This window comes from Amblyomma americanum, chromosome 10, assembly GCF_052857255.1.
Source record: "Amblyomma americanum isolate KBUSLIRL-KWMA chromosome 10, ASM5285725v1, whole genome shotgun sequence".
Taxonomy (NCBI): Eukaryota; Metazoa; Arthropoda; class Arachnida; order Ixodida; family Ixodidae; genus Amblyomma; species Amblyomma americanum.
In genome coordinates this window covers 77,415,473-77,429,100 of record NC_135506.1, presented here as the reverse complement: position 1 = coordinate 77,429,100, position 13,628 = coordinate 77,415,473, and the positions used below count along the sequence as shown (strand labels likewise).

At 45.6% G+C, this 13,628-nt stretch overlaps 1 protein-coding gene across 1 annotated transcript in view; it reads left to right on the top strand.

The window, feature by feature from the left end:
• The window catches only part of LOC144106959 (uncharacterized), a 56,541-nt gene that overhangs the window by 32,239 nt on the left and 10,674 nt on the right, over nucleotides 1–13,628 (top strand). The window contains exons 10-11 of the mRNA XM_077639924.1: nucleotides 7,069–7,296; nucleotides 11,401–11,577. Coding sequence (XP_077496050.1) covers nucleotides 7,069–7,296; nucleotides 11,401–11,469 — 297 coding nt within the window. The 3' untranslated portion in view covers nucleotides 11,470–11,577. The remainder of the gene's footprint in view (nucleotides 1–7,068; nucleotides 7,297–11,400; nucleotides 11,578–13,628) is intronic.

The following is a 13,628-nucleotide window of genomic DNA, read 5'->3' as shown; positions in this document are numbered from 1 at the left end:
CGTGCTTGGCCCTTTGCTTTTTCTAATTTATATTAATGACTTGCCTAACTGCATGTCGTCCAGAGTAAGACTGTTCGCCGATGATTGCGTAATTTACCGTACCACTTCTACTGACACTGACCATCAAGCATTGCAGTCAGACCTCAATGCAATAAACAGATGGTGTTCAGACTGGCAAATCACCCTAAATCATACTAAAACTAAGCGCATGTCATTTACACACTCCTCTTCCCGTATTCCAACTTCATACTTTATAGGTAACAATGTTGTCAAAATTACTACCACGTACTAATACTTAGGAATCAACTTGCAATCGGATCTAACATGGCATCATTACATCAACGTTACTCTTGCAACTTCTAACCGTACTTTCAGAATCATGAAACACAGACTAAAGCAAGCGCCTTCACACCTAAAAAAACTCGCGTACACCACGTTAATCAGGCCGAAAATTGAATATGCATGTGCCATCTGGGACCCGAGCCAGGACTACATTATACGTAACATTGAATCCCTGCAAAGCCGTGCTGCTCGCTTCATTTTTTCAGATTATTCTCTGTACTCCAGTGTTACATCTTTAAAAATTCGTGCTGATCTGCATCCGCTATCACTACGACGGAAACACGCCCACCTATCTCTCTTTCACAAACTTTATCATCATGATCGTTTGCACGAAGACTTCTTTCAGTCACCCCCTGTCATTTTTTCTCGCCGTGATCACCCCTGCAAAGTCAAACGCCCAGCATGCCACTCCGCCCATTACGCACAATCATTCATCCCCAAAACCATAGTTGACTGGAATAACCTACCATCAGATATTGCCACTGAAGTTAACACCGATCTATTTCATCAAATGCTGTGGACTCAAATCTGAATTTGACGTCTCAGTGCGTTTTTGGTGTTAGCTATTTTTTTTCAGGGCTATTTTAATACCTTTGCATTTTGTTCGACATTGTATTGCAGTTTTCAATCTTTTTGTGTTATCCTTGAACCCCCAGTGTTTCAATGTTCACACTTTATTCTTATCTTCATTCGAACTTTAATCCACTACCAATATTGGTGTTTGCGTATTAGTGTGTTTCGTGTGCCCCCCTATGTAATACCCTCCTCCAAGAGGGCCTTTAGGGTATTTGAATAAATAAATAAATAAGTATGTCAATTCGAATACAGTGGACTCCTCTTAAATGGAACTTGAAGGGGATTCAAAAAGTGTTCCATTTATCAGAAGTTTCATTTAAGCAAAGCACACATATTTCATGAAGAAATATTTATTTACCTTGCACCAGCCCTTACTGATGTGGGCATGAAGAAAAAAAGGTATCAATTGTGGTCTGTTTTACATTCTTCAGTTGCTTTTTAACAAAGTAACTGTGCATATTTGAAAGGCTTTGCAAAAATTCTGTGCTCCCTTCACATTCAAAGGAGTGTTGCAAAAGTGCAACTGCATCCCTAGCTGCGCTGTCTGGCACCGCACTGGGCACAGGGTCCTCGCACTCATCACTGGAGGAAGAGTGGTCGTCGGCTTGCACTTCTGCAATAATTTCTTCGAGACTTTCCTCGCGACAGGTGCTTACATTTGCATCTATGTCCTCATAGTCCTGTCGTGAGAAAGGGACAGAGGGCACTATTTGATTAAATATAGTGTCTGCTTCATCAGCAGTACCTGCCTCTTCATGGGGCATTGGATCATGTGCTTCGAAGCCTGCATGGTGGAAGCACCTCTGCACTGTTGTTGCCTGAACTTGTTCCCAGGCACGGGCCAATATGTGGATAGCAGACAGCAAGTCAATGACATAATCCTTTCCACTGTCAGCACAAAGCAGCATGTGGTGAAGCAGTTGGCGGCGGTAGTGGACCTTGACATTCTGGATGACTCATTGGTCCATTGGTTGGATGACAGCAGTTTCATTGCAGGGAAGAATTCAAGGCTGATGGACTTCAGCACTTCCACCTGGCCATGGGCAGGGCAATTATGTACGATGAAGACAACTTTCCTGCCCTGCCTCGTAAACCTTGCGTCCTCCTCATGCAGCCAATTTTCGAAAATTGCTCTTGTCATCCACGCTCTCCCATTCGTAGTGTAGGCCACAGGTAGATTTCGAATGCCCTTGAAGCAACGTGGGTGTCTCAATTTTCCTACCACCAGCAGCAGCTTTAACTTCTCATCGCCTGCCATGTTAGCACCCACCAGCACGGTAATGCGCTCTTTGCTGCGCTTCCCACCTGTACAGGCTTCGCCTCTGTAGGCGAGAGTCTTCGATGGAAGCGCCTTGTAGAAGAGGCCCATCTCGTCGACGTTGAATGTGTCTCATGGCTCATAGCTGTTTAAAATCTCTGGCATGCGTCCGTGTCGCCAGTCAGCGCAGACTTCTCTATTCACTGCATCACTTTCACCCTAGATGGTTTCGAAGACTAGGCCATGGCACTTTTTAAATCTGCTAAGCCATCCATTGCTGACGCAGAAATTCTCAACCCCCATTTGCAGGGCTATCTCCCGCGCCTTCTGCTCCAAAATGGGTCCACTTATGGGAAAACTGGCAATCCGTGCAAGCTTAAACCACAGAAAAAGAACCTTTTCAAGTTCTTCATACAGCGTCGTTCTCATACGCATCCGATTGGAAGCGAAGGTCCCAGACTTGACAGCTCCTTAAATGGCGTCCTTGTTTTTCATGATCCGCGAAAGCGTTGACTTCGGTATCTCGAACTTCTTTGCAACTTCTGTTTTTGAAAGGGAACTTCGCTCAAACTCCTGCAGAATTTGTAACTTCTTTTCAAGCGAGAGCGCTTTGTGCGGCCGTTTCTTGATGCTCTTTATCACATCGACACACCGACAACACCGATCGCATGTACTCCTCAACAAATACAAAATTGATCAAGCGACTTACTGGATTGGCTTGTCCCAGCTATTGCGTTGGCTATGAAGAATTTGTTCGTGGTTGCGAGACTGCCGCTGACATATGCGAGCACAAATACGCTCGGGAGGATTCCAAATTGTTACCTTTTGTGCCGTTTAGCCGAGGGTAACACGTTAGTGGTGTTCCAATTAACCGAAGAATTTTGCTGCGCCAGATATACGAAACCAACCAAGTAACCCTGCTTAATTTTGTTTATCCATAAGTTTCATTTAACCGAGTTTCGTTTATTGGGCGTCCACTGTATAAGTCGACGCCCCCGCATGTCACATCAGGAAAAAAAAAATAATGTGTGCCCATGGGCACATTCCACAACAAAAATGTATTTGTCATTGGACTACTCTTTCATACTTGCACAATCGTCCTTACTAGTGCTGCTATTGTCGTTGCTGCTGCGGTCTCACAGCACGTCGTTCTACCATCGTCATCCCGTGTGAAATCGCGCACTTCGCAAACAACTGCACCGCAACACAGGAAACAGCTGAAAATTTCGACTCTCTGCAGCCACACCTGCATCACCCGTCCCAAAACTTGTGGCCTGGCACGCAGTTCGTTTCTTCGGCGCAAAGAATGACAGCCATCTTGAACATGGCCATGCACAAGTGCTGGACGCTTACTGGATTTGGACCACTAACAACGATTGACGATGCATAACAGTAAAAACTGGTAAAACGTGACTGACGGTCAAGTCAAATGCATCAAACACAGCCAGCCCTACCGGCCCATGGTGTCACCAACTCCTCTGTCTCTCCCACTCTGCACCCCACTCGTAACGGCGTCGTGCATGCCGTGGCAGAGCTAGTGGCAACTGCGATCGTGAGATGATTCTCCATGTTTATGAATTCGAGTAACGGGGGGTTACTTCAACATTTTGTAGGTGATTTCACCTAAATTTATTTCTTGATTGCATTTTCTTTTCGCATTGCACTTTCGAGTCTATGCGAAAACTGCAATTAGTGAAAAACTGTCAGTGTAACGAAAAATTCTGGCTTTTCTCAATTTCATTGTATAACATGTACTGGCACCACTTAGCATCTTTTGTTGGGGCTAAATTATGGAATAACGTTTCATATAACCTGAAAAGAACATCCAATTTTGTGTCCTCACTAAAAGAAAATGTGAACATTTTGTTGCATTTCTAAATACTTTTATCTGTCACTAAAAAAAATTTTTTAGTAGTGGATCACATTTTTAGTAGGCTTGTGCGAATAGCACTTTTTTGTTTCGAAGAAGCGAATAGTAATTCTTCTCAAATAATTTCGAAGCGAATACTTCAAATAATAGCAAGTAGAGAAAAAAAACTGCAGAGGGCTAAGGTCTGAGATTTATTCAAGGAAAGTAAACAACAACTTGATTATTTACGAAAATCTACAAATTTTCATGCAAAAACACTAGCTGTTCCACGTGCTGGGGTTTGAGGTTCTTCCTTCGGCAGCTTACAACGGCTCCTGCAGTTGAAAAAAGCCTTTCACTTCTTGTCTGGGTGGCTGGTATCGGAAGATGCCATCTGCAACCAGGGTTGGGTAAAGGTGGCTGCCCTTGCTTTTCCTCCACACAAGGGGGTCTTCGGACCGGGAAAGATGGTGGGCCTTCAAGTGCCCAGCACCCTCATTCCAGATTGTATGTCTTGACTGATGATGCGCACGCAAGCTGAAATGTGTAAAAGCACTCCACATAGATCCCCGTGATGGGTCTGCAAAGCAGGTGCTGTTCTCACTTGTTGCTGTACCATGTTGATCAACTGGCACAGTCTCTTCTGCTGCTGTTGTGAGTAGAGTGAACGCCCATTGCTTTGCGGGCCGTTCAGCATAACTGACATCTTTGTATCTAGGATTGACCAACATTGCCAATGCATGAAGACATGACATCTTGATATCAGGGAACCTCATCTTGATTCTACGCAAAAGGCTTGAGACAAGCAATGCTGCCTCACCACCTTCGGAAACATGTTCAGCTAGAACCACCTTGGTACACTGCAACGTGGGAGTGACTTGTGACAGCGTGTGATATCTGTCCCCAGACAGTTCAGTTGTGGCATGGTCAAGTGGCTTCAAGATGTGCACTGCTGCATTCATACGCTTCCACTCACTTGTGTTCAAGTTTGGAACTGCATCAGATTCTGAAAGTTCTACAGTGATGACTGTACGGAGCTTCACGAGTCTGGCCATCATGGCATGCTCACTGTTCCATCATGTCGGGACGCCTTGTATAAGCTCGAGAGGGTCCAGCTGCATGTTTCTCGGAATTTCCTGAAGCCGTCCTTGGACCTTGGGACTTCGTTTGTATCTAGCCACAGTCGCTCTGGCCTTAGCACAGAAGTGCAAAAACCCGACACTTCTCTTTTGGCATCACTGGCACACAACTGAAGGGTGTGTCCAAAACACTGCACACCACTCCAGGATGGCAGCGCTACTGCAGAAGTAAAGTTGCTTTCATTATCTGTAACGACGAAGATCGGCACAGTATCGTGGGCTGGAAGTTCCCACTCCTCGATGACACCTGTGATAAACAGCTCCAGGTTTTCTGCAGTGTGAGAGTTCGTCATCTCCGTGCAAGCCAATGCATGCACGTGTTGCACGAAGTTCCTGTCCATGACGTTACAAGTTACACAAAGGTAGCTGTCATTTGCCTGCGCCGTGCAACCATCAGCTGTGACTGAAACCGATTCCACTCTGCTTGCAAAAATGTCCCCGAGCTTCTTTTTCACCTTCTCTTTGCTTGATGCGTAGAAGTCCAGATTAATCACTCTCGAGAACATTGTCAGAGACTGCACGCCATAATCCGCCAACGCGAACTTCATCATGGGGAGGAAACCCAGGTCTTCGACAATGTTGTAGGGGTGCATACCATGAGCTACGAAGCGAGCTATCATTTTCGTCATCCGTTGGGCTTTTGGGGCCGACGCCTTCATTTTCGGCTTGAAACAGTTGGCTGTGGATGGTTGTTGACCACTTGCCTTGCTTGCCCCCTTGAGCTTGGAAGGCCTTCGTGTGCGTCCCACTTCTCTTGGTAGTCCTTGTGCAAGTCCGGGTGCCTCTTTAAATGCGTTGCTAGGGTTGTTGTCATACTTGTCGGGGTCTTAAGGACTGCCTTGCATTTAAGACATCGAGCTTCGGTTCCCGGCGGAATCTTTACAAAAAGTTCCAAATCGCATTGCTGGCCGCATGCAAGTCCCCCTTGGGGCTCTCTGGAGTGGTCCAAGGCGGCTGGGATTAATAAAATGCCACCGCGGCAGAGACAGAGTCGCCCACTAAACGCAATCGGCCACACCACCACATGCCACCATGCCGACAAGATGCATTTTTTACGCCTTTGTTCTGAGCTTTCCTGACTTGGTATGAATTGGATTGGATTGGGAAAAGTATTGCTAAATCCAAGACCGAAACTTCCGAAAACGCCTTCTCCCTGCTGCATGCGACTATTCGTTTCAGCCGAATACTTCGAAATTTCTGAATAACAAAATTTGACTCGAAGCAAATATCGAATAGCGCATTATTCGTTCAACTATTTGAAAATATCGAATATTCGCACAAGCCTAATTTTTATTAATAAAACAGAAGTTTTGCGACATCAGGCACATAAGGACCCTCAGGTGGTCTAAGATAATTCGGAGCCTTCCACTTTAGTATCCCTCACAGCTTAGGTGTCGTTATATGACATTAAGCCCCACATTGTCATTTTTTTGCTTATACAAATGTTTAGTAAAAATGTGAAAATTTTGCACTCCATCCATCACCAGCCGTGACAGCCCGTCATTGGATCAAGATAACTATTCAGCATTTTGTGTGCAGTTTATGTCAGATAAACATTTTGATTTATTGAAGCTGTTTGTGAAATCTGCAATGGGGACTGTCTCCTGAGTTCATGGTGTCGCATATCATACAAGTGCTCCTGTGTGGTAGCTCAGTGGTTATGGCGCTCGGCAGTTGACCCAAACCGTGCGGTTGTGAGGCCAGACGCGGTGGTCGCATTTCAATGGAGGCGAAATTCTAGAGGCCCGTGTACTGTGCGATATCAGTGCACGTTAAAGAATCCCAGGTGGCTGAAATAATATTCCGGAGCCCTCCACCATGGCGTCCCTCATAGCCCGAGTCACTTTGGGACGTTACCCAATAAAGCCATCCCCTACAAGTGCAGTGCGTTTATTGCCTTGCAGCTGGGCGAGACGGTGGTCTTCCAAGTGCCGCTTTCCAAGCAGCTGTTGTCGAGCCGCGGGGGCTTGCTCTTCTGCACTGTGGGCATCCTCCTGCAACATCTGAAGGGCAACCCGAAGCTGCGCGGCGTCTCGCACGTCATTGTGGATGAGGTGCATGAAAGGGACGTCTGCACCGACTTCCTGCTGGTGCTCCTCCAGGGGGTGCTGGAGCTGAACCGCAACCTTAGGGTGGGTGTCTCTTCACTTGTTTATTCCCTACAGCCTGAATACTGTCAAGCCCTTGTGTGTGGGGTCCGATCTCCACAGATGTGGATGCACTTAAGTGGGCCTCTTCAATTATTCGTCTCTGGCTGCCCGCGGGCTGCCTGCAGGCTGCCAGAGTGCACAGCCAGGCGCTCGATTTTCTCGGGCTGCTCCATATACTTCCGATGGTTGCCCAGAACGTGTTCATTTTTCTCTGGGTTTTGGGCTGCCAGCAGGCAGCCACACTCGCCAGGACGACTTTGTGCTGGCAGCGCTTGGGCTACTAGCAGATTACGGAGAGGTGATATGTTAGCAGGAAGTGCGCTTGCCCATATTTATTTGGACCAGAAGGACTGCGGTTCTTAGTGCGATGTTTTGCGCGATGCAGGCGCTTGTTTCGACTAGACCACTTTGTACATCGTTTGTGTCGCCTGTAGTGGGAACTTTTGCAGTAGTTCTGACTCTTAATCTATTTGTTTTGCGTACATGTGTGTGATCGCAATTCAATCGTCTCAGCACCTCGCAAGCACAAATGCTCGCTTCATATTACGATCGCTTCTGATGCACAAAATATTACGGCTGTTAATTTCGTGCAACCGGCTGATATTGCGATGGTGTTCAAGGCCTTTCACGAGAGCGGCCATAGATTCCAGCTCCGGGTACATGCTCAGACGCACGCATATATATGCATGTGATGAATTGGTGCTGAATGTGTTTGGCGAGGTGTTGAGCGTATGGTCTAAGCGAGGTGTTGAGCGTATGGAACAGCGTATGGTCTTCCTTGTGTTTTGCACAATGGAAAGGCGGATATGGTTTGAGAAGCACTTGATTGATTGAAATATGTCCTTTAGTGAAAGCTCTCACGAGCATACTGGTCGAGGCATCTCTTCTGCCATGTATGTGGCCACACAGTGGTCCCTTAAGGCAGCCGATCGAGGCGAGTGCGGATTCTGTCATCTCCAACTGTCGTACAGCCTGACGCTCGAGCCTCCTGCCACAAGTGCTTAAAATATCTGAGAAGAACTATATGCATGCAACTCCTTGCATTTGGCTCATTAAAGAAATAAAAAGAATTTCCCAGCACGGATCATCATACATGCATGCACGCACACGCGGTTCATGAGGCGCCGACATGCAAGGCCTGATTACAGTGCCTTTCATTTGAGTGCCAGTTTTCTGCAGTAAAGCTGTAGTGTTGCAGATACGATACGCAGCTAAATTTGTACAGTACATCCGCTGATCACCTGATCGCTTTTGTTGAGATTATGCGTGCATTCCTTGATAGCGGCGGCAAAAGCCGGCAGCCAGCAGACTACATTTAAACAGAACGTATCTCGATTCTTTTCTGATTACAGCCCTCAGGAGGTCACGAACGTAGAAATCGCAACGACCACAGCAGAGTCAATCATTATGCAGGGTCGATCGTCTATGGTCATACGAGTCATACTTACCGCATAGTAAATAAACACATGATAATCCGAGAGTATGGCGTTTTGTTTGATGAGCAACGCACGGGCAGTTTTCCCCTCCGATGTGGTGTCGATTGAAAAATGTTAGATTGCGATTGCTCATTGTTTGCTTTTGAGGATTTCTCGAAGCTTACACACAGCACACTGTGCACCGAAGGCACACGCTCGCGTTGTCGCCACTGATGTATACGGTGGCCACCAGCCCATGTGACCATGATGTGCTTTCCGATCAGGGGGCGAACTATCCGGCTGCGGTGAATGGAAGAGGCCCAGTAATCCGCCGGATGTTTACCCTTGTGGTGGTGCAAATTTCATCCACCGATGATCAGTTGGGAGAGTTTAGTAATTCTAAGTAGGTCTGTCTAAGACAGGCGTCCGGCGTGACTTGCACAGCGAGGTAAATGGGTGAGGGCCAAAGGTGGAGGGTGTGAGAGCAGCCGATGAGTGTGATCACTTGATTTTGTTGAATATGCCGTATAAAGCTGTCGAAATATATGCTTAAAGAGGCACCGCGATGTCTTCCTCAGTGCCGATTGATCTGAATAAATGGATTCCTCACGCATTCCAGAGACCAGTGCAAAAAGAATGATTGAAATCGGTGCATGCCAACGAAAGCTATTCCACTTGGAAAATTCAAAATAGAAACATCAGACGAAAACGCGTTTCAGTCGCCCATTTCACTCACCCAGTGCTGAGTTTTGGCGCTACCAATCAGAACCGCACCTAACAAACACGCAGCAGAAGCTTACATGCAATTGTTACTTAGCCGGGACAGCTCACAGCCGCGCATTTTGATGGTGTCGTCCCCACATGTACGTGCCGTAGACAGTGCTAAAGTCCTTTCTTTCAGAAAAATCTTATGAAGGGGCTTTACACATGGCAGAGGTCACTAAGTCTACAAAGGAAGCTCATCCTCTCCAACCTCACCTCCTGCCCGGCTTCTCCCTGCACATTTGTGAGCATGTTGTGTCACCAGCTTTTCTTCCTTTTTTTTTTCGCTGCCTTGAAAAACAGTGGTTTGAAAAACAGTGTTTGTCTCCAAGAAAGTTTGAAACAAAATGGAAACTGTTTCTCTAAGCGTTATTCTTGTCAGTTTCCGTTTGCTTTCACTGAGAATCAGTTTTTGTGGCATGTGAAAGCCTTGCAGCACTCAGAGGCATAATATTTTGGATCCATTTTCCGAATATAAAGGAACTAGGTTCAAACTGGATGCCCAGCCGGTCAGAAAGGCAGTGCCCAATCTCATTACTGCGGCCAAAAATCGCCACTACGTTGCAACTCCATCGGTTCGAAATGTGCATATCTGATCTCTTTAGGCGTTCAGGCGTCACAGTGTCTCTTGCTTTGCTAACAAAGGATGAAGACCTCATGCTTGATTTACGTTGCAGGGCACCTTTAAATCTGGAAAACTTTGCCTAGAAGCATCTCGAGCCAGGTGTACCAGATGAATGCGGAAAATAGTTTTTAAAGGGGGCTCCTCTCTTAGACACATTTTGAAAAAAATTTATGGACAGATTCACACCAAATTTTTACTGTCCGTGCATTTTCATGTGCTGATTCCGAAATTTCAAATGTTTTTCTCCTGCAGCAGTCAGTTGTAGATGGATCAAGGAAAGTATGTCTTTTTTTGGCGGAAGCTTGGTTAACAAACATGAGGTCTTACGAAGAACACTTCTTTTTATAAATTATTTAGAGTCATTAAAGAGTGCAGTAAGGCATAATTAAGCGTTCCAGGACGATTGGGAAGAAAGTTGCACCTGGTCAAACTTGAAGAAAGCTGATTTTGGTGGCTGGTGAAAATGATTTATTTTGAGCATTTTCTTAATGATGTAGTGGTCTAAAGTTAGTATTACTGCAGAGCCTGTGCATTTATCTTTCTAGCACAAATAGAATTATAGTAATAGCTGTTATTGAACTGGAGATATTGCTCCTCCAAAATTCTGAACGTGTCAGAAATGCAGTTGTGAGAAATCGGGGAAAGACATTTTTGGCATATTTTTGTGCCACCAAGGCCAACTAAAAATCACTGAAATGAGCTCTGGCTGTTTCTGGGGTGGGCGTACCATCATTTCTGCTCGACATAATAGTGCTTGCAACAAGGAAATTGCCGGAGAAGAAATGGCATGATCTGGAGGCTGGTACCAGAGATGAATGCCTTTGCATCGTGACTTCCCAGAAGTTGTTGCCAAAGTAGAGGTGTGCATGTGTCTATCTCACAACAATGCTGTGATTGCTATCGACCCATAAGTAATTGATTGTGCTCTTCGCTTGTCTTGCACCTCAGAAGATTGAGAACAAAGTTTATTTCGTAAAGCTTTGAGATTCCGCACGTTGTGGGACGTGGGTTTGTGACCTCCACTGCCGTCACACCACTAGCATTGCTGTAAGGCTCGATCTATCGTGCCCTTGCTGGCTATCAACAAAAGCTCCTTAGGTATCACTTCCTCATCTGCACACTCACGATTATGCTGCCTGTATGCAGCAGGAATCTCTTGAGAGAATCTGTGCTCACTCCTCGCTGTAGTGCTGAGCGCTGAGCTGGTTGCTGATCGTAGATAACAGGTTGCGATGATGCAGTGTACCCAGCAGCTTCAGATCTCTATCTTTTGCTCCCTCTTAGGCTGAAGATGTTGCACATCTCGAAATGTGTATTCCTCATTTTGCACTGATGAACCAAGCTCAGCAGTGACAGTGGAAAGGTGCAGTGCGACCAACTCGCACCGAGTTGCAAGCGGTTGAAGCCACCAGCCAACTAAATGTCGGCATCTTGGTCACGTGATTTTGGAGACCAATAGCAGTACGTGTTTTGCACAGTTTTGTACCTTTGTTTACCTTTTCCATTGTTTGCTTATTGTCACCAACCGAAATATGGAAATAGCCTGAATCACGGCCTTTCAAACGAAGCCAAAATGTTGCGAGCAGAGCGCATATTTCTCTAACTGCGGGGACTCAATGTTTAGTACGATTTGACTTCAATTTAAGTGCACGGATTCACATATTTTGAATTCTACAACGCACGAATGAGGTGGTGTGTTGTAAAAAAAATTTGTAGATAGCTGCGAAAAGATCTCAGGATAGCGAAAACTTAATGTAAAAAATTCGATTTTTTTATTCTATTTTTCGGCTGTGAAGAGCCATGTCTCCCCTTAAGATGGACGCCCCTTTGTATTATGGTAGCTCTGGTATGACTCCAGTGAATGCACCTGACTGCTTGTTCTGCACAAGCATGTGTGCTTAAAATGCCTAATATGTAGTGGTCTGTTTACTGAGAGATAAGGCATAGGTAATCATTCGAGAGGCTGAGAATTCTTAGTGCACAGTCTTGGTATGCTCTCTCGAAAAATTTGAAAATTTTCTCCCACCCGATAATTAATGCCTAAGGGGTTATTTCTAGGCATGAGCAAATATTCAGTAATTTCAAATGTTCGATAAAATAGTAAAGTATTCGATATTTGATTTGATCCGAATGTTGGTACTTGAATTCTTCAAGTATTTATTGCATGCGAGTAACGTTTCTGGAATCCTTGCTTGGTGTGGTTTCAGTTCAGCATGCTTCCTCTGAGATGGCATCATGCGCGTTGCCATAGCCCAACTCGATGAACACTTCCTAAGGATGTGCATAGCATGCCTGCACGCCTGCACGTGTGCTAGAGCCAGTCTGCGCATGCACACAGTGCCCAGAGCTTAAGAGTTGTACCTGCCAGGTGCCTGAGCCTGCGCTACCCTCAGTGCGCACATGCTGGAACCGGCACGGCAGCATGCACCAGAGGATGCGCGGCTCTCTTGTCCTCTGCGGGATGAGCCTGGGCTGATTGCGGCTGTCGCAGCTGCTCTTAGTGTGAAATTCGCCAAGCAAGCGGTACAGTGCACCCACCTCAGTAAGCTAGCACATGGAGATGGGTCTCCCTCCGGTGCCTTACACGGGGCAGTGATTGATGTGCGATGTGTACGGTGCTGCATTTAAAGAACGTGACGCCACAACGCGGGAGGCACGGTATCCCAATTAACACAAAGGGTGACGTTTTGACTTTTGGATAGACTTGGACTTGGCTTCCATGGTACTCATGCTGCCAACAGAAAAAATACCCCAAAACTGTGGAAACTGATACCTAGTTGCAGTTGCTTCAAAATGGCTACACCGCAACACTGTTTTAGGGCAGTCAAATCACGGTGTTTGGTTACAACATGAGGGTAGACTTTAAGGGACAGAAAATCTTAGAAAAAAACTGGTATTTCCACTGGCCTAGTTAATTCTGACAGTTTGCCTGATAATCCACAATGTATGCAGAAAGTCAACAGCTAATCAATTAATCAGCGAGCAGTAACAGGTACCGTGTGTCTTGTTACAGTAACTGATGAATTTTTTTGGACTCTCTAGACACAGCTGAAATCAAAAGGTTAAATTCATGCAAAAAAAAGCCCCAATTCACATTTCAGTTGCGAAGCACCTTTGGAGAAAGGGGTTGATAGTTTTCTGCACATTCTGACTTTTTTGTACTGCTTTAAATTAAGGGGTTATGAGAGTCTTAAATTTTTTTATTTGTTAACATACCTTGGTGAAACTTAACTTTGAGGTATATCATAGGATGCGTCTTTTGGATATTCATTAAGATTTCAAATATTTCACCCGGAAGGAAATATGTATTTGGCAAATTAACGTATACTAATTAGGGTCTTAGACTCCCCATCCAGGCATGTCACACGAAAACAGACAACTGACGGTGACTGCTTTCATTAACTTGGTGTTCAGTGGCTGCTCTGCCACTGATGAGACAAGGTTCAGATGAAAAACCAAACATGCTGCAGTATGCAGTGCACTGTGCCTACTGTATGGGGGTCCACAAAACT